At 44.6% G+C, this 22,127-nt stretch overlaps 1 protein-coding gene across 1 annotated transcript in view; it reads right to left on the bottom strand.

Annotated features, from left to right (window-relative positions):
- The window catches only part of LOC115095512 (microsomal triglyceride transfer protein-like), a 135,330-nt gene that overhangs the window by 60,885 nt on the left and 52,318 nt on the right, over window positions 1-22,127 (bottom strand). The window contains 2 exon segments of the mRNA XM_029609297.1: window positions 860-1,028; window positions 2,324-2,475. Coding sequence (XP_029465157.1) covers window positions 860-1,028; window positions 2,324-2,475 — 321 coding nt within the window.

The raw sequence follows: 22,127 nt of genomic DNA, 5'->3' as shown, positions 1-22,127 counted from the left end.
GGTCAATGGCTTTGAAAGTTACTGCCTGTGGGTTCTTCATGCTAAAAGGCATTAAAATCCACTTTCAGAAAATAATGCAGAATGCAGTTGTATTAAAAAAAAAAAAATGGGAACGCAGCCATCTTCAATGCAGCTGCACTCTATGGGATCTCTAGCAGCTCAGAGAAAAGTGGCCAGCTAGCTCAGGCTGCAAAGCACCTGCCATGGGGAGGATGAAGGGGCTTCCTAAATGGAACTTCTCTGCCACTCTCCCAACTCCTCAAAGGTGGCAAGGCTTACCTCATACAAGGTGGCAGGTTCCCCTCCTCCCCAAGTGAAGGCTCTCAACCCTCCCTCTCACAGTCGAGGAAGTGGCTGGAGTAGAGTGGCCCAGCTCCTTCCCACATCAGAGTGGTGCAATGCAGCCAGGGTGTGGGAGTGCTGTAAATTTACCAGAAGGTGTGCAGGAGGCCACAGGAGGAGCCAATATCTGTTGAATGGGAAGCGCAGCAAATTGTTTTCTCCCGTGGGTATACCAGCAAATTGTGCCTCTAAAGGTATAGTTAAAATTTAGCTTATGACCCAGATGAGAAATTTAGCTCAACTTTCTAACTACCACAGTAATGAGGAATTGGATTATTACCTGATGTGAGCATATTTTAGTCAATCTTATTAAAAATGAACACGATTGGATTATTTTTAAAATGATCACTTTCATAGTGCTAATACTGGATTAGTGGGGTTAGCTCATCAGCATTTCTTAACACAGGCATTTAAGCTGTAACCCTCTTAAATACATTAGACTCCTGGGACATTCATAGCAAGGGAGCTGGATTTAAAAAAAAAGGAAAATGAGACAACAGTTTCCTCAGGTACTCACCAGGATGATGCGTAAGAGGTCTTTGGAAGGGTGCGGCACAAAAGCTGCTGCATAGAGAAACTTCTCCAGGAACTGCGCTTGCTTTTTCTCCTTAAAGTCCAGGAACTCAGACAGGGCTGCTAAGGAGGCTGCAGACTGTGCAGCCACAGCGGCATCAATCACAAAGGGGCTGAAAGGAAAGCACATCAGTTGGACTCTTCCAGCAGCAAGGCTCACAATGTTATGCTGTTTCTTTTCTGTTGGCCGCGTTTCTTCTCTTTTTTAACTAGATTCTTCCAAAGCTTGGACTTCCAACCCAACCTGAACCTGCCCCAGTGCTGCCTGGCCACCATGCTGGAATTAATTTCCAACTCATAAGATATGCAAATGAGAACATGAGTCAAAGCAGGAAGGTCTAGCTACATCTGGTTTTCTGACTCCTCTATCTACCATGCCTTGAAGCGGTCACTTAATATTACTGTACTCAAACTTAGATCTAGATTCATCAAAATGCTAGAAATATTGCGCAAATAGCGCCCGTGATAAAAAAGGGGGCGTGATTAGACTAATTTTTCTGCTACTGCAGCTAGGTAGAGAGTGCATCAAGCTAGGCAGAGAGAATATTGTACAAATCTACTCTTCTTTTACCTTTCACCACTCAAAGTGACAGTAACTCTTCAATGATGGCAACTGTGCTGTTTGTACCTATGACTGTACATGTAAAACTGCCCCCCAAAACCTACCCCACCCACAAACCTCACCCCAGGTTCATAATGCCCCCTACAGTGGTATAAAAAGTTAACTTATAAGTGAGCCTCCACAGAGGCTCTCTTTCTCTCTCTCTCCTCGAACCAGCATTTGCGATAAAAACTATTTCGGCCAGTAATGCACAGCTAACGCAGGCATAACACACAGAAAAAAGGTGCAGTTATTTCCGGCATTAAAACCTGTGTTGCTGTGCATTACTGTATCACATGCCACCTTAGCCAACCCTCATTTCCACTTACTCCTCCCAAACTCCTCCCACTTGAATACAAATTTTAAATTTGTATATGCATTTTGAGATGCGGTATTTATCGCGCATGTTACGGCATTATCATGGGCGTTAGGGCCCTAACGCAATTTGATAAATGACTCTGTTAGGTTTTTAACTCTTTGAAGAAGAGAGTTTGTAGCCATGAGAATGATTCTGTACAGTGCTGCATACATAACACATTTTATTAACAATAATGCCTCTAGAGACTGTGAGGTTAGCCTCATCTAAGACCTATGTATCAGAAGAGAAACCAAACTTGCTGAAAGGAGTCTAAAATAAACTGGGGTTCTGCTTACATCACAATAATTAGCAAAATGCCCATAACAAAATAATGTTATGGCTAACACATGTGCTTTAAGAGCACAGAACAGAGCTACATGGATGCCTATAGCCCTGCCATCTAGGTAACAGTACAACCAAACAGATAGAGCAGCCTAGTGCCTACTTACAGAGATTTCTCTGAGGCTTTCTTCAAAAGCTGGAGAACATCCCTCTTCTTAGCATGCCGCAGAGCCTGTACAAACACGTGAAAGCGCCTAGTGGATGAAGCTTTGGCAATGTCTTTTCCGACTGGTTGGCCTCCTGCTATCAAGGTTTCCAGCTAACATCCATCAACATTGAGAGAGAAAGTGAGAGAGAAAATTTACCATTTGCCCTCTTAACTTTCTGAAATACTAGAGAATGTAATTCTCATGGACATTGAACAGTCTATGCAGCTGATTTATTCATTTACCTTCTTCTAAACTTATAGCCTGAAAATCAGACAAACACACGGGAAGGGACAGACTGGAAGAAGAACGTGATAACCATAAACCAGCTTCTGGCAAGCAGCTTGTTGGAGAAACAGAGGTAAATTATATATACACATATACACACATATATATAACTGTGGCTCCTGTTCTTCAGTTAGCTTGCTTGGATCTTACTGCACTATCAAATATGTTTTGATTTGGTAAGAACATAAGAACATAAGAAAATGCCATACTGGGTCAGACCAAGGGTCCATCAAGCCCAGCATCCTGTTTCCAACAGTGGCCAATCCAGGCCATAAGAACCTGGCAAGTTCCCAAAAACTAAGTCTATTCCATGTAACTATTGCTAATGGCAGTGGCTATTCTCTAAGTGAACTTAATAGCAGGTAATGGACTTCTCCTCCAAGAACTTATCCAATCCTTTTTTAAACACAGCTATATTAACTGCACTAACCACATCCTCCGGCAACAAATTCCAGAGTCTAATTGTGCGTTGAGTAAGAACATAAGAACATAAGAAAATGCCATACTGGGTCAGACCAAGGGTCCATCAAGCCCAGCATCCTGTTTCCAACAGTGGCCAATCCAGGCCATAAAAACCTGGCAAGTACCCAAAAACTAAGTCTATTCCATGTAACCATTGCTAATGGCAGTGGCTATTTTCTAAGTGAACTTAATAGCAGGTAATGGACTTCTCCTCCAAGAACTTATCCAATCCTTTTTTAAACACAGCTATACTAACTGCACGAACCACATTCTCTGGCAACAAATTCCAGTAAAAAAGAACTTTCTCCGATTAGTTTTAAATATGCCCCATGCTAACTTCATGGAGTGCCCCCTAGTCTTTCTACTATCCGAAAGAGTAAATAACCGATTCACATCTACCCGTTCTAGACCTCTCATGATTTTAAACACCTCTATCATATCCCCCCTCAGTCGTCTCTTCTCCAAGCTGAAAAGTCCTAACCTCTTTAGTCTTTCCTCATAGGGGAGTTGTTCCATTCCCCTTATCATTTTGGTAGCCCTTCTCTGTACCTTCTCCATCGCAATTATATCTTTTTTAAGATGCGGCGACCAGAATTGTACACAGTATTCAAGGTGCGGTCTCACCATGGAGCGATACAGAGGCATTATGACATTTTCCGTTTTATTCACCATTCCCTTTCTAATAATTCCCAACATTCTGTTTGCTTTTTTGACTGCCGCAGCACACTGTACCGACGATTTCAATGTGTTATCCACTATGACACCTAGATCTCTTTCTTGGGTTGTAGTACCTAATATGGAACCCAACATTGTGTAATTATAGTATGGGTTATTTTTCCCTATATGCATCACCTTGCACTTATCCACATTAAATTTCATCTGCCATTTGGATGCCCAATTTTCCAGTCTCACAAGGTCTTCCTGCAATTTATCACAATCTGCTTGTGATTTAACTACTCTGAACAATTTTGTGTCATCTGCAAATTTGATTATCTCACTCGTCGTATTTCTTTCCAGATCATTTATAAATATACAAGCCATTAAGCCCATTAAAACGGGCTACATCCCTCTGTCTCTCACCTCCCCCTCATTCTCTCTCCCCTCACTCTTCACCACCCCCTACCTCCCTCCCTCACACTCACCCACTCCTCCCCACCCTCCCTCTCCTCTCACTCAGTCCCTCCCTCCCACTCAGTCTCACTCACTCCCTCCCCCTCTCTCCCTCCCTCTCACTCACACTCAGTCCCACTCACTCTCACTCAGTCCCACTCCCTACCTCCTCTCCCTCAGTCCCACTCCCTCCCTCCCTCTCTCTCAGTCCCACTCCCTCCCTCAGTCCCCCTCCCTCCCTCCCCCCTCACTCAGTCCCACTCCCTCCCTCCCCCCCTCTCACTTAGTCCCACTCCCTCCCTCCCTCTCACTCAGTCCCACTCCCTCCCTCTCCTCCCCTCTCACTCAGTCCCTCCCTCTCTCTCAGTCAGTCCCTCCCTCTCTCTCTCCTCCCTCACTGCTGCCGCCCGTCTTCGCCGCTGCCGCTGCGGCCCTGTCTCTCTCCCTCATTCTCCCTCTCCCCCTTCCACTTAATCACATCCCTGACTCTCACCTCTCCCTCATTCTCACTCTCCCCTCACTCTTCCCCACCCCCTACCTCTCTCCCACACACTCACCCACTCCTCCCTCCCCCTCACTCAGTCCCTCCCTCCCACTCAGTCCCTCCCTCCCTCCCACTCAGTCCCTCCCTCTCACTCAGTCACTCCCTCCCACTCTCTCTCTCCGTCCCTCCCACTCCCTCCCTCCCTCTCAGTCCGTCCGTCCCTCCCTCTCTCTCTCGCCTCCCTCCCTCGCTACTGGCCGCTGCCGCCACCGCCGCCGCCGCCCGCTACCACCGCTGCAGCCGCCCGCTGCTGGTACCGCCGCCGCCGCCCGCTGCCGGTACCGCCGCCGCCACCGCCACCGCCATGTTTTGTTTTTTTTGACGCTGCCTAAGACCGACGTGCTCACCCGCACATGCGCAGTAGAGCTGCTCTCTACTGCGCATTTGCGGCACGTCGGTCAAGCGTCGTTTATCTAGTTAGATTGAAAAGTAAGGGTCCCAATACAGATCCCTGAGGCACTCCACTGTCCACTCTCTTCCACTGAGAAAATTGCCCATTTAATCCTACTCTGTGTTTCCTGTCTTTTAGCCAGTTTGCAATCCACGAAAGGACATCGCCACCTATCCCATGACTTTTTACTTTTCCTAGAAGCCTCTCATGAGGAACTTTGTCAAACGCCTTCTGAAAATCCAAGTATACTATATCTACCGGTTCACCTTTATCCACATGTTTATTAACTCCTTCAAAAAAGTGAAGCAGATTTGTTAGGCAAGACTTGCCCTGGGTAAAGCCATGCTGACTTTGTTCCATTAAACCATGTCTTTCTATATGTTCTGTGATTTTGATGTTTACAACACTTAGTTTTTGGGTACTTGCCAGGTTCCTCTGGCCTGGATTGGCCACTGTTGGAAACAGGATGCTGGGCTTGATGGACCCTTGGTCTGACCCAGTATGGCATTTTCTTATGTTCTTATGTTCCACTATTTTTCCTGGCACTGAAGTCAGGCTAACCAGTCTGTAGTTTCCCGGATCGCCCTGGAGCCCTTTTTAAATATTGGGGTTACATTTGCTATCCTCCAGTCTTCAGGTACAATGGATGATTTTAATGATAAGTTACAAATTTGTACTAATAGGTCTGAAATTTCATTTTTTAGTTCCTTCAGAACTCTGGGGTGTATACCATCTGGTCCAGGTGATTTACTACTCTTCAGTTTGTCAATCAGGCCTACCACATCTTCTAGGTTCACCGTGATTTGATTCAGTCCATCTGAATCATTACCCATGAAAACCTTCTCCATTACGGGTACCTCCCCAACATCCTCTTCAGTAAACACCGAAGCAAAGAAATCATTTAATCTTTCCGTGATTGCCTTATCTTCTCTAAGTGCCCCTTTAACCCCTCGATCATCTAACGGTCCAACTGACTCCCTCACAGGCTTTCTGCTTCGGATATATTTTAAAAAGTTTTTACTGTGAGTTTTGCCTCTACAGCCAACTTCTTTTCAAATTCTCTCTTAGCCTGTCTTATCAATGTCTTACATTTAACTTGCCAATGTTTATGCTTTATCCTATTTTCTTCTGTTGGATCCTTCTTCCAATTTTTGAATGAAGATCTTTTGGCTAAAATAGCTTCTTTCACCTCCCCTTTTAACCATACCGGTAATTGTTTTGCCTTCTTTCCACCTTTCTTAACGTGTGGAATACATCTGGACTGTGCTTCTAGAATGGTATTTTTTAACAATGACCATGCCTCTTGGACATTTTTTACTTTTGTAGCTGCTCCTTTCAGTTTTTTTCTAACAATTTTTCTCATTTTCTCAAAGTTTCCCTTTTGAAAGTTTAGCACGAGAGCCTTGGATTTGCACACTGTTCCTTTTCCAGTCATTAAATCAAATGTATTTCCAGTCATTAAATCAAATGTATTTAATTAATAGATTTGTTTTCTGTGCATGGTTAGCTTTCTGCTATATTTTTGCATTTGGTACACTAGAACTTCTGTATTTAATTTTAAGAACGTTCTCATTCTATTTCTGACTCAATGCTCATAGAATTCATTCCTTCCCCTTATTTCCCTGTCTAAAATGGGCTACATCTTGAGTTTATTCTGCAAGAATCAAGAGTAGAAGAATTCTGAGAGTTAATATTAAGCCAGCCTTGAAGTAAACTGACAAGAAATTCAATGTCTAACCTTCAATTATAAACTGGGTTTCTTTTTTTCTTCAATTCGGAGCTGATGACCTTCAGAATTATTTATTGAGGTCAAACACCTGACAACGAGGCAGTTATAAATACAGATCATATTGAAAACAAAAAGAAAGGAGATGAAATATGTCTTTTGCAGGCAATCCTGTGCCTAAAAACCTTAAGAGTGAACTCATTTTACCCTGCATCCTAGCATAAATGTGACAAGTGACTGTCAGCAGACCGCCCCCTTGCTGCATTTTCTAATTGTGCAGCATACATCCTCTCCAAGACTACTGTGTATTTGCGACTCCTCCAACAGGTGTTCTCTGAGGACAGCAGGATGTTAGTCCTCACTCATGGGTGACATCATCAGATGGAGCCCTGATGCGGAAAACATGTCAAATTTTCTAGAACTTTGACTAGGCACACTGAGCATGCCCAGCATGCCCTATACCACACGTCCCCACTGGGTCCCTCTTCAGTCTCGTAACATAGAATTACAAATAAAATAAAAAAAGGAGAAGCCCAACTCCATAGGGTGGCGGGTGGGTTTCATGAGGAATAACATCTTGCTGTCCTCGGAGAACACTTGTTACAGGTAAACAACTCTGCTTTCTCTAAGGACAAGCAGGATGGTAGTCCTCAGACATGGGTGAATCCCAACACAAAAGGGGACCAAGAGACACCGAACCAGGTGCCAACGGGCACAACAACACTGGTGCTGTTGGTAACAGAGGAGGAGACAGCATGAACCCAAACAGGCCCTAGTTTGGGAGAGTTGGGCTCTATACCTCAAACAGGTTCCAAAAGGTCAGACCAGCCAAACCTACTGTCACATCAGCTATTCCTATCCAAACAGTAATGGGATGTGAAAGTATGGAGGGAACTCCATGTCTCAGCCTTGCAGACCTCCTCCACAGGAACTGCTCGCAAATGACTCCCAAGATCCAGTCTCACCTGGACATAACAGGAGGAGATGCAATCTGCTAGCCAAATGGGGAGTGTCTGTTTGGCAATGGCTACACACAACCCATTCTTAGCAAAAGAAATACAAATTTGGGTGGGTTGTCTGTGGGCTTCTTTCTGCTCCAGATAGAAGGCTATGGCTCCCTTACAGTTCAAAATGTGCAGTGCTTATTCGCCTTGGTGTGGGAAAGAATATTGGCAGGACGATTGACTGGTTAAGATGGAAATCCATCACCACCTTAGGCATGAACTTAGGGTGTATACAGAAGATCATCCTGACATGATAAAATTTAGTATAAGGTGGATAAGTCACTAGGGCCTGGAAGTCGCTGACACTGTGCGCTGAAGTGAACGACACCAGAAGTATGACCTTCCAGGTCAGGTACCTCAGGTCACAGGTACAGTGGCTCAAAAGAAGCTATCAGCAGCTGAGTTAACACCACGCTGAGGTCCCAAGACACAGTGGGAGGTTTCAATTGAAGCAGGCTCTGCATGAAATGTACAACTATAGACTGTACAGCAAAGGGCGCATCACCTACACCATGGTGATATGCGCCAGTTGCAATCAGATGATCTCTAACAGAGTTGGTTTTCAAGCCAGCCTCCAACAGGTTTAGAAGGTAATCAAGCAGTTTTTGTGTGGGGCAGAAGAATGGATCTAGGGCCTCCTGCTCACACCACATGGAAAACCTCCCCCACTTCAGTTCAAAGGTCTTTCTAGAAGCCACCAGGACCTGAGACACATCCTCTAAAAGATCAAGCGGATGCAGAATCAACCTCTCAACATCCAGGCTGTGAGCAACAGGGCCTGGAGGTTGGGATGCCCCAGCCTGCCTTGATGTTGCGTGATGAGATCTGGGGAAGACCCCAGACTGATCAGTTTCAGGATGGAGAACTCCTGCAGGAGTGGAAACTAAACCTGTCGGCCAATCAGGGCCTAAGATGATCATAGTCCCTTTGTCCTTGGGAAGCTTCAAGAGAGTCTTTGCCTCTAAGGGAACTGGATGATATGCATACAGAAGACCCTTGCCCCATTGACGGGCAAGGGCATCCAAGGCTAGTTTTCGATCTGACCTGTACTGTAAGATGGGGTGACTCAGATGCAATCCTGGAGGCTCTGAGTGGCCTGACACCACTGTGACCTCAGGATCCATTGGGCTCCTTGCATGTGTAAATGTGCCAGGGGAGTAACATGGACAGTTGCGGCCATATGGCCCATCAGCTTTAACATGTACCAAGCTGATAGCTGATGGTTCTGTTGAATTTCTGCCCCCATGGTCACTATGGCAACAGCCCTCTGGCTGGGCAGAAAGGCCTTGGACTGGACTGTGTCTAGCAGGGCTTCTATGAAGCCAATTGTGGTGACAGCCTGAGATGGGACTTTGGGTAGTTGAGAACAAACCCTAGTGACTCAAACACCAGAACAGTCAAGCGCATGGATCTGATGTCCCCCGCCTAAGATATGATCTTGACCAGCCAATCATCTTGATACGGGAAAACATGCACTCTGCAAAGGGGCACAACCACCAGAGCCAGGCATTTTGTGAAGACTCATGGGGCAGAAGCAAGCCTGAACAGCAACACCCGGTACTGGAAGTGCTGATTTCCTTCCACAAATCGGAGATACTTCCTGAGATCGGGGAAGATCTAGATATGGGTGTCTGCGTCCTTTAGGTCAAGGGAGTATAGCCAGTCCCCCTTTTGCTAAAGGGGATCAAGGTGCTCAGGGAAATTATCTTGAACTTTTCTTTTCTTAGAACCCTGTTTAAGGCCTTTAGGTGTGGGATGGGATGGAGTCCTCCTGTTTTCTTTGAAATCAAAAAATACCTGGAGTAGAATCCCCACCCTCTTTGCCCTGGTGGAATGGGCTTGACTGCTCTGGCCGTTAAGGAGGAGGAGAGCTCTTCTTGTAGAACCTCCTGATGTGCTACCAGCCCCCATTGTGGGCAAAAGAGGGCAATTTGGTGGGACACCTAATAGATTTAATTGGAACCTAATAGATTTAATTGGAACTCACTGGGGTCTGAGATTACACTGGGCCACTGGTTCACGAAGAACTGCAACCTGCCCCCAACCGGAGGGTTCATCATCCTGGGTACAGGCAACTGGCTTATGCTCCCTGTGATCCAGTCAAAAACCCCATCCCCGGAATTGATTGAGGAGCTGGCTGGGGTTTGGGTGCTCTCTGAGGCCTGGACAGCTACGGAAGCTCTGATGGTGCTGATGGGATCCAGGAGGTGGAGGATAGTATGTCCTCTGGTGAAAGAATGACTTCCTGGGCCCCAGTCTCAATGGCCTCCTGGATGAGGAGGACAAGTCTGGAGTACTAGCAGAGAGTTGTTGGGAGGGTTTCATGGGGGTCTGGAAGCTAGGCCACAGCATCCCTCACTCTATCTCCAGATTCTCTTCAGTGCATGGCACATCAGCAAGTCATTCTTGTATCCCTTTTCAGAGATCTGAGGCCTACAGCCATGCCATTCTGCGAGCACAGATTCTCACTGCAGAGACTTTTGATGCCATCTTGAAAACAATGTAGGTCACCAAGATCTTATGTTTTCCACACTCCAGACCCTTGTGCATGAGGTTGTCTCACTGCTGTTGAGGCAGCTGCTCAGCCACCTTCTGCAGCTGCTTTCAGATGTCTGTGAATACTGGTTCATTTAGAGCTGGTAGGCAGTGATGCGACAATAAGCATGGCACCTTGGAACACCTTCCTCCCAAGAGCGTCCATCGCTCTGTGGTTATTCCCAAGGGGTGCCTAAGAATGGGTCCAAGAGATCTTGGCCCTCTTGAAAGCGGATTCAGCCAGCACTGACTGGTGAGGCAGCTGATGCTTAATGAATCCAGCAGCCTTCTGGATAAGGTGGACCCCATCCACCTTCTTGCTAACAGGAGGCACTGTGAGGGGGTATTCCCATATCCTCAGCAGTTACTCCTTAAGGATATTGTGCACCAAGACCACCATGATTTCCTTAAGAGGCTCCACAAACAGGAGGATCTCAAGCATTTTGTGCCTGGCATCTTACTCTGTCAAAAGCTGAAAAGGGATGGCCTCCGCCATCACCCTCATAAACCTGCGAATGTAAGTCCTCAGGCAGAGACTTCCTTTGCTGGTCTGGAGGAGAAGGGTCTGATGGGAGACCATCAGAGTCCTTAGATGAGGACTCCATCAGATCATCCCACCAGGGGTCACAGGGACCCTCAGCCTCACTGTATGCTATAGGTGATGGGGCCCTAGATGCTAGGCCTACGTCCAGAGGTCTAGGCACTGGTAGAACTGGATGGGGGGGCTTCAGGCCTTGGCATTTCTGCTGGCCTCAGTGGAGCTTCCTCCTCAGAGGAACCTGCAATGACCACCATATCAGTAGAGGGAGGCCTTGGTGCCCCGCCAGGCACTGATGCCGCCTCAGAAAATGACGCCAATGGGTACATTGAGCTTTACAGAAGCAGTAAGAGGATGGGCGACACTGGCTCTGGTGTCGTCAGTGCCACAGGATCAAAGCCCTGCAGCGCCTGCTCCACCACCAGCTGGACTCAGTGTTCCAGCTCCTCCTTGAACGTTGCTGATGCCAATACCAACTGGGAGGAAGAAGGGGTGGCCAGATCTTCCTCAGACCCATATGGGGGCTCGGTGACTGGCACCAGGACCAGTGAAGACTGTAGTGGACCCCGGGCATTGACAGAGAATGGGCACTCCTTACCACTGGGCCACTTCTGGGACATTATGGCAAAAGCTGGTGCATCTCTGTACCCAGCACCCAGCACCATGCTTTGACAGGGTCCAGTGCCAATGCTTCTTAGGCTTCCCTCAATGCTCAGCCCGGTCTTTCCCCAGTGTCAAGGTCGAAAACAGCAAACTGGGCGTCCTTGGCCTGGAAAAGATTGACAATAGTCCGTCTCCGGCACCCCATCCACTGGCAATATCGATGGAACCGATGGTCCTGCCAATGTCGATGATGTGGTGTCCATCGGTGTGGCTCCAAAGTCCTTTGATGCTAAAACCACCAATGCCAATGGCTAGGACATCCTTGACCCAAACAGCAGATCCATCTTTTTAAGTCAAAGCCAATGTCCCTTCGGGGGTCATCTGGGCATACAAGCAGCAACCCCGGATGTCATGCGATGCCTCCAGGCAGAGGATGCACAGCTTATGAAGATCAGTGATAGTTATGGTCCTCTGCACTGAGAGCATTGGCAAAAACTGGATGTGGCCATGACAAGATGAAACAAAAGGACCATAGGTTGAAAGCAATGATGGCGGGCATTGATGGCCTGCAGGCACCGAAGCACCGACACCACAGCGGTAATCAACCACGAAAGAAAATGTACCCGAAACACCAAAACCTTGACTGGGATCATTACGGGAAGGCACCGAGAGGGACCCAGCAATGGATTGAAGGAAAAACCATGAAAAAACGCGAAGAGGAAAAGCTTTCCACAAGGCAAAAAAACAGCCAAACTGAGCTTAATCACTTTACTTTATCTTAATCTATTGCCGATTGGTTATATGATTTTTAGTATAATTTCATTTACTTTTATGATTTTAAAGTAGTTTTTGATTAACTTTATGTCATTAATTTGTATTTTACTATTATTGATGTATTGTATTAATTTGAATGTATTTATATTATGTTGTGAACCGGTATATTGTTACCTCGAATATCGGTATACAAAATACATAAATAAATAAATAACGAGGCTTACAGCTCCAGGGAAAAGAAGAGACTGAAGAGGGATCCCACATAGGTGCGTGGTATAGGCATTCTGTAAATGCTCAGCATGCCTATTCAAACTTCTAGAAACTTTGACATAAGTTTTCCACATCAGGACTCCAGCTGACAGTGTCACCCATGTGTGAGGGCTATCATCCTGATTGTCCTCGGAGAATACCAAATGTACAGCACTTCAAGTTCATGTACCAGATACTCCCAGGGGAAAGCTATTCAATGTAGAATTTGTGCAGAATTCCCCTCCTGCGCAGAATTTACAGCTTCTTGCTAAAGGGCGAGAAGGCAATGCAAAAGGAGCAGCTGGGGTCTTCCACACACCATTTTCTTGCTTCCATCTTTCCCACCACCACCACCACCTTAAATTATCCTGCTGCCATCCTAGAACTCTTGTACTCTTTTGCACTACGAGGCTCTCAGAGAAGGAGTCATGTGGTGCCCAAACTCATGCCAGTTCTCGAAAGGTTTTGAGAACAGCACAAGAGTTTGGAAAACACGCTGCTCACTTTCTCAGAAAGCTACACGGTGTGGATAGAAAACGGCTGTTCTAGGAGTGGTGCCTGCAGTATGGGTCGGGAGAAAGGAAAGTGGGGAAGGGAAGGAAATCAGCTTGTGGAAATTGGTGGAAGCTGACAGTGGTTGAGACTGGCTGGGAGGGGGACAACATTAGGGATAGGGAGCAGCTGGGGAGGAGAGAGACAGTGGGTTGGGAGAAAGAGCAAATGATAGAGGGGTTATGAGCTAAGGAGGAGGAAAGAATGTAGGAGGGGTGGGACGGGAGGAGAAGAAAGTATTGGGAAGAACAATCTGGGAAGGGGTGGTAAAAATGTTGAGGGGGAACAATCTGAGGGAGAGGAAGGTATTGTGGGGGGAATGAGCTACGGGAGCAGGAATGTGTTTTGTGGGACACGCTGAGGGAGGGGGAAGAGTGTTGAGAGAAAGTGGAGTGTGGGGGGGGATGAGCTGAGGGAGAGAGGGAGTATTGAAGGGCAGAGAGAGCATTGCGGGTGAGTGGAAGATGACATGTGGTAGGGGGAAGTGAGTGCACTGAGAAAGTATATGGCAGAGAGTGGTTTGCTGCCTTAATGCTTCTGGGACATTCCATGTCAAATTGACCAATTTAGAAAATCATTCACGTTCAACCTCCTTCAAATTGAATACAGTTTCCTGTGGATGCTTGCTAGGGCCTCAAACAAAACTATGCAAAATTTTTCAGCTGGATCTCTATTGTTTAAGAGCTAGAGACAGCTGACTGAAGGTTACTCAGAGTACTGTGCACTGTGCAACACAAAACAGCCACTTTATCTGGGTACTGCAGCCAAACAACCCTTGTTAGGGGCCTGAAATTTTGTGGATTATTACAACCTCTGGTGCTAAGTTCCTATGCAAAGTCTGGAACCTAACATGAGCTTGCCACCCTTTTTATGGGCCAGCAAAGTACATGAAAACTTTTACTAAAGAAATTTAAGACCTACTTTGACTCCTCGTTGCTCCTGATGTATACTTAGATTCAGGCCACAACTGGATCAGTTGTCATGGCCCATGACGTACCTCTAGGATTTTCACTAGGTGGCTTTGCAGCCAATTGGAAGCAAAGATATGGTTACATAAAGACATGATGTAATCTTTTTATGCAAACGTTCACCATTATTTGGGTGTACATATCTCTACTGCCTCTAGTTCTCCACCAATGGAGATCCAGGTGAAAATGTTAATACGGTTTTGTTTGAGACCCTAGAGAACATTCATGCAAAATTTTGTTCAATTTGGAGGAGATTGAGCATGGACCCCAGGTCGCCTTGATATGGAATGACCCCTTCTAGTTTTCAGGGATTTTCTTTTGGCCATTGGCAGAACCCAAGAGGAGATGCAGGCAGCACCAACTTCTTTTAACTGCTCTTATTTGTAGCAACACCATGGACTCCATTGCATTGCTTTAATTATTGTCAGCTGCAAGAAGTCAACACCACCTGCAGCTCGGAGCTTCTCTCGAGCTCCGTGACCTGCTAAAGTAAAATCACTGATAACCAGAATCCCTACTTATTACTATACTCCTGGGGGAAGTCTGCACCAAAAACTTGAAAGTTTAGCATGTTTGAGTAAGAATTTTGTATGTATTAAATTTTAATTGCTATTTACAGAGAGATGATATTGTACCATTTAGATAAATATAGTATGCAGAATTTCAAAATCTCATGCACATTTTTTTGCACAGACTTTCCCCAGGGATAAATAGAAGTATAACTTTATTAAGTCAAAGAGGTTTTAAGGCAGGTGTATATGTAGACTTTACTAAGCATTTTCAAACACACTTACACAAATGAGTTTGCATTAAAAATACTCAGGATAACAGGCCTAGTATGTGCATGCGTTCACTCACGTATTCTTACACCTCCTCTTTGGAGGATGTAACACATGCACGTGCTTTTAAAAATCAAATAGCATCCATGGAAGTGCATATTCCACTCCATTTCTGCCCCCTTGGAATGCCTCTGCTGGGTTCACATGTACTTTAACATAAACTCAGCCCTGAACTATTTTAGTACATCCATTTATGTGCATAAAAGTGGGTAAGCTACACCTCCTCTGCCATTACAATGCAAGTGCAGCTAAAGAGCAAAAAATGGGAAGACAGCGTGACACATGAATACAGTGCGAGAGAAAACTTCAAGATATCAAACAGATACTTGGTCCTCTTTCTTCCATCATGCTCCCATGTTATTTTCTCATGAACAAATAGTATATTTCTCAATATTTTATCAAATCTCATAAACAAAATATATACAGCTGATGACATCATAGAATGCTTTTCTGCTTTGTTTTCATATAGGTGGAGTAATAAACAAAAGCATAACTAGACCAAAAAAGTAAGATAGTGAATGATGGCCAGAAAAGGTCACCTGGTCTATCCAGTCTACCCAGTTATTCCGTCTCCACTGCTATCCCAGTTGTGAGCCATACTGTGTGACCAGCTGCAAGATTTCTCATTATCCATGACAGTCTTCTTGTCTTCCTTCCTTACACTCCACCATCTTGGCTAGAAAAGCTTACAAAATCCCTATTTACTTCCTTCCAGCACCCACTTTTCCCTAACCATAGGACTCTGTAATAATCCAAATAGCCAGCAACATATAGCCTTGTAAGTCCCCTGCATATCCTGCATCTCCTTTAAGGCTTCTCTGAAGAAAGAGCCATGTTAAGTGGAGTGCCACAGGGATCAGTGTTGGGACCGATTCTATTCAATATCTTTGTGAGCGACATTGTGGAAGGGACAGAAGGTAAGGTATGTATATTTGTGGATGATACTAAGATCTGCAATAGAGTGGACACGCCTGAAGGAGTAGAGAGAATGAAAACTGATTTAAGAAAGCTTGAAGAGTGGTTGAAGAACTGGCAGCTGGGATTCAATGCCAAGAAGTGCAGAGTCATGCATCTGGGATGCATTAATCCAAAAAAGCTGTATGTGATGGGCAGTGAAAGTCTGATGTGCACAGATCAAGAAAGGGATCTTGGGGTGATCAGATCCCCAGAAACTAAGTTGGCAAAGCAATGTGACAAGGTGATAGCTAAAGCCAGAAGAATGATGGGCTGCATACAGACATGAATAACCAGTAAGAAAAAGGAGGTGATGATGTCCTTTTACAGGTCCTTGGTGAGGCCTCATCTGGAGTATTTTCAGTTCTGGAGCCCATACCTCAAAAAAGATAGAGACAGATGGAGACGGTCCAGAGAAGGGCAACAAAAATGCTGTGGGGTCTGTATCAGAAGACCTATGAGGAGAGGCTGAAGGATCTGAATATGTATATCCTGGAAGTGAGGAGGTGCAGGGGAAATATGATACAGACCTTCAGATACCTAAAAGGTTTCAATGATGTATGGACTTCAAACCTTTTCTGTTGGAAAGAAAACAATAGAATTAGGAGTCATGAAATTAAACTCCTGAAGGGACAACTCAGAACTAACGTTGGGAAATATTTCTTCACGAAGAAGGTGGCGGAGGTCTGTAATGCCCTTCCAGAGGAGGTGGTGAAGAGGAAAAAGAATTCAAAGGGGCATGGGATAAACACTGTGGATCTCTAAAGGCTAGAGGATGCAAATGAGATAAGCGTGCAGGGGGGTAACTTGCTGGTACAGCGGTTACTACCCTTAGTAGAAGGCATGGAGATTACTACCCTTAACCGCAATGCTTTGATGTCTTTAATGCAGCTGCAACATTTCTCCCCACTTAGACAGTGAGGGAAAAGAGGAATTGGATTCAGAAGACAACCAAGGGCCCCGACTTCCATGGTCTGGGATACTGATATACAGACATAAGGGAAAAAGCACAGGACTGCTTCTACGTCCAAGTCCTGAAGGAAATGAAGAAAGTGTGCATGGGGGTAACCTGCTGGTGTGGCAGTTGCTACCCTTAACCAATAAGACTGGATACTTTTGATTCAACTCCAACATTTGCTCTCTGCTTCAACGGCAAGGGAAAAGGGGAATTGGATTTAGATAGAAACCAAAAAGGGCCCCGACTTTTACAGTTTGGGAAACTGATGAGCATTGGAGTAATCTGAATAGAAGAGCAGTTACTACTCTTAACAGAAGACATGGCTTACTACCCTTAACAAATAAGCCTTGATGCTTTTGATGCAATTGCAACATCGTTCTCTGCTTCAAAGGAGGAGGTGGGGAGGGGGGTGGAGGGAAAGAGAAATTTGGATTCAGGGCCAACCAACATGGGACATGACTTTTTTACAGTCTGGAGTACTGATGCACAGACATTAAGGAAAAAATAACCACAGGACTGCTTCTATGGCCAAGTCCATAAGCATAGCACATCAAGCAGCACTGGCTGATACATGGAGGTAACTGCATGGCAGATACTACCATGGGAAGCTTGCTGGACAGACCGGATGGACCATTGGTCCTCTTCTGCCATCATTTCTATGTTTCTATGTTTAGTTATTACAGAACTTCCAACCTGCCAGACCTGGCCTAATCCACCCATACTAATTAAAATTTGCATTTTGAAATCAAGACACTGTGAAGATCATTAGCATTTTTATCAAGAGACTTGGCCATAGAGCAGAAACCCAAACAGACGTGGCTTCTTTCTTCATTAGTTAAAACAGTCACATCGTTCCATACTGGAGCTTTATAATAAAGCTATGATGGAATTTAAAGAAAATCACCTCTGATTGCTATTCTTTTTGGCTTCATTGTAGCTTGTGTGCATTATTATTTTGTGGTACAGCACTGTAGATAAGCTGTTCCTGCTAACTCAAGTTTTCATTTTTCTGCAAATAGGCGACTCAAAAATCTGTGCCACCATCTCCAGCCCACTGCTGTTTCCCCAAAAATGTTCGTTGTAAAGAAGTCCATATTCAGAAACCTGCTGAGTGGGTAACTTCATCCAGATAAGATAAGAACATAAGAAAATGCCATACTGGGTCAGACCAAGGGTCCATCAAGCCCAGCATCCTGTTTCCAACAGTGGCCAATCCAGGCCATAAGAACCTGGCAAGTACCCAAAAACTAAGTCTATTCCATGTAACCATTGCTAATGGCAGTGGCTATTCTCTAAGTGAACTTAACAGCAGGTAATGGACTTCTCCTCCAAGAACTTATCCAATCCTTTTTTAAACACAGCTGCACTAACTGCACGAACCACATTCTCTGGCAACAAATTCCAGAGTTTAATTGTGCGTTGAGTAAAAAAGAACTTTGTCCGATTAGTTTTAAATGTGCCCCATGCTAACTTCATGGAGTGCCCCCTAGTCTTTCTACTATCCGAAAGAGTAAATAACCGATTCACATCTACCCGTTCTAGACCTCTCATGATTTTAAACACCTCTATCATATCCCCCCTCAGTCGTCTCTTCTCCAAGCTGAAAAGTCCTAACCTCTTTAGTCTTTCCTCATAGGGGAGTTGTTCCATTCCCTTTATCTGCTGAATAAATGTTTCACTTTATCCATGTAAAATTATCTGGATACAGTAACTTGAATACCTTTAGGCCTGCTATTTGTGTGGACCAATTTAGATGGACAGCGCTCAATATGGTGCTCTCTGGCTAACTACGTTAGCCTGCTCCTGCCATGCCTCCATCCCGCCCATTTTTATTGGGCAACATTTTTGGCAGACAGAAGGGGGATATTTTTAAAACAGAAAATTTATGTGGATAAAAGCCAGTTTTACAAGCAAAAATCTTTTGAATGTTAATCTCAAAGAGAACAGCAGACTCTCATGCCTTCTGTAAAAGAAGAGTGAGATCAGAATGCCTGCAAGTCTCTCAGCTGGAGCTCCACCTCACCCATCTCCCAACAACCGAAAAGAATAGGTTCAACAGAAACTTGGTTGAACTTACTATGTTTTCTTTACTATACCATTTCAATTTTACTTTATTGTACATCACATTGATTTACTTCTGTAAGAACTGTGATTTATCGAGTATTAGATAAAATAAACTAATCTAAACTTTGATGACATTGATATATAAGGCTATTTAGCAGAAGTGCATGCCCCTGGATAAAAAAAAACTGGAACAAGGCAGGGCTCAGGTGAGTCACAGAAGTGATGCCTCGGGGAAGCAAGGAGAGGATCAGCAGCACTGCTAACACAAGAGCGGTGCTGAGGGGCTTCAGACTTGAAGGAGACTTCTTCTTTCGCCCTCAGACGGTGAGGGAATCCAATTCATTCCTGATCAATCAGGTTGGGGAATGGTGAAAGAGAGGAGAAAAGCTAGACAGGCAAAAAGATGAAAGAGGGCCAAACTGTAACACGTTAGGACGTATTGAGGCCGATGCAATACTGTGCACAGCAGCTAGCACATGGTTTAACACATAATCGGATGCCCGTGTTGGACGCGCCTCCATAACCCACGATCCAATACGGGGATTAGCGTATCTAAAACGCACGTCCAAATCACTGCATAGCTAATAGCACTCGTTACATGTAAATTGATGTAGATGAGGCTATTAGCTAATCCCCACAAACCAAAAAATTTTTCCTACGTGGCCAATGTGCCCATTACAACGTGACAAATTTTATGCCAGCCCGGGGCTGGTATAAAGGTATGCCACGCTCAAGGGCACATTAAAAAAAAAAAAAGAAAAATCTTGCTCTCTGAGGTTCCTCCTAACAGTATCGTAGCAATATTAAGTAGGAAACCAAATAAAGAAGATTTAGTAAAAAAAAAAAGTTTTTGAAAAAAAAAAATTCTGGATGCCCAATATACACACACAAGATACACGGTCCAGGCCGTGTATTTTGGGCGTGTCTATGCCGGTAGAGGGAGAAAACAGACGCTCATAGATTGAGCGTCCGTTTTCCCAACCCGCTTGACACCTACTTCTCCTGTACGCAAGATACCGAGGAGGTGCTAGGGATGAACAGATTTCCGTAGCACCTCGTTTTTTTGCATGGCCCCTAATTTAAATATTGGATCGTGCGCCCACGACAGTTGGCTAGGTACACATTAGAAAAACGGGCGCTCAACACTAAGTGCTCATTTTCTGTGCACAAATATTGCATTAGCCCCATTGTGCTTCTGCTCTCCAGGCAGCAATCTGATTTGCCACCAGCTCCCCCATGTTGCCAGTTAGTGAGCAGCTCTTTAATCAGAGGGTCAAGGGAATCACAATTTCTAGAGATGAAACAAATCTGACATCTCTCTCACTAGATTTTGTTCTATATTTTTCAAACCGAAAGTGGATCGATGTACAGATAACACACAAAAGAGGAATATAAAAAAAAAAAAATACAATAGTGTGCTATGATAACAATCAAGGTGGTTGCATACAAACAAAAAATGTGTGAAAAATTAAATAAAGTGAGAATGGCTCATCTACAAATTCACATATCCTTTTAATCTGAGAACATCCATAAACAAACCCATGTGAATATCTTCAAATAATAATAGTCTAAACAGATGTGATAGAAATTAGTCCCCCCGAACATGGGATCGTGTTTCACGATGCTGCATCGGGAGGGACAGGAACAACCTTAATGGGAGTCAAAAATGCTCAAACATAAGGTAAGTTATATAAACAGTCTAACAACAGATCCAAACTTAAGGCAATAATAGGAAAGTGTGAAGAGATGCCGGAACGGTTAGAAATAGGTCCAAATCAGAGGTAAATACTGATTAGGCTGAGAACGAAACAGAAAAAGTAAATAGGTATTCCAGCGGCTTCCAAACCCCGTCAGAGCAGACTTGCCATCCAAGGAGTAAGGCTCAAGCTCACTGAACGAGGGAATTTATGATTAAATGAATACTTTATAAGACTCTTAGGACGGAGTTGCAAGCCCTGGCAAATTGGGTTGAAATACCAGACAGAACTCAGATTCCCCAAGGCCAGATAAAGTGCAGAAAAAGTTACTATTGGATGCCTGCTGTGGCCCCATCTCAAAATAAAGTGATTTTTTCTGCACCTCCTCTGGCCTTGGGGAATCTGAGCCTCTTTCTGGTATTATAGTCCAGTTTGGCCGGGCTTGCAACGCCATATAATCACAGACCATTACAACAGTCACTTTTTTTTAACTTTTTTTTATGTTTGCAATTAAAATACTCATCAGTCTCTCATAATGCTTTGTAATCCTCTCATTGGTTTTCTCATTCTATCAGTTAAGTTGGTGCTGCCTCTGTCCGACGCAGATCCGTGCTTTGGAGTAGCTTTGCTGCCATTACGGATCTCTCTTAAAACTTTTAACAATCCTTCGGGCCGATGCAATACACTGCGCATTGGTTACCCGTGGTTGGACGCGCGTTTTGGATGTGCGTCCACAACCCCTTATGCTAAAAGGGGATTAACACATCCAAAACACGCATCCAACCCCCCTGTGAAGTTAATAGCACTCATCACATGTAAATTCATGTTGATGAGGCTATTCGCTATTACCTCCCGATGCAAAAAAAAAAAATGTGTGCCCAACACATTTTTATCCTCAAAAATTAATGCCTGCCTGGAGCAGGTGTTAAGTTTTAAGAAGCCCCTAAAGGGACCTCATTTTGGTTTCTGCAAGAGAAGCTGTGGGAGGAAGATCATACCGGAAAAACCTATAGTCTCCTGCAGATAATTCTATACATTGGAGTATTTCTCAAATCGGTATTTAAGACAGAGTGCCACCATTTTGTCTGATTGGCGTTGATATCTTCACAAACACTCTACCCTTCTCCACTAAAAAGGGCAGCTTGACCAGTGGTCTTGTGCAGACTTGTAACCTATTGGGCACTTGTCCCTGACTTTCAGGATTTCCCTGTTCAGCTGGTGTGAACTTTACCTCTGAATAACTATCCTTTATAGGCAGCATCATGTTAGCATTTCTTGCCTCATGTTGCATATCTAACTTTGCATAAACGGCATCCATGCTGCGTGATCACTTTCGCTCCAAGGAAGCCAGTCTAGGCGAAACAGGACCTTGTTGGGGTCTTTACAACAACTGGGAAATTTGATCACCCGTGAAAGGGATACTTAGATTTAGAATTTCTCATAAGTTTCTTTTTACTGCAAGTTTTGCAGGTGTTATGAGTAAAACGCATGTACGTAGATTTGCATAAC

The sequence above is a fragment of the Rhinatrema bivittatum genome, chromosome 7 (genome assembly GCF_901001135.1).
Source record: "Rhinatrema bivittatum chromosome 7, aRhiBiv1.1, whole genome shotgun sequence".
In the NCBI taxonomy this organism is placed as follows: Eukaryota; Metazoa; Chordata; class Amphibia; order Gymnophiona; family Rhinatrematidae; genus Rhinatrema; species Rhinatrema bivittatum.
This window is presented reverse-complemented; position numbering and strand designations above follow the sequence as displayed.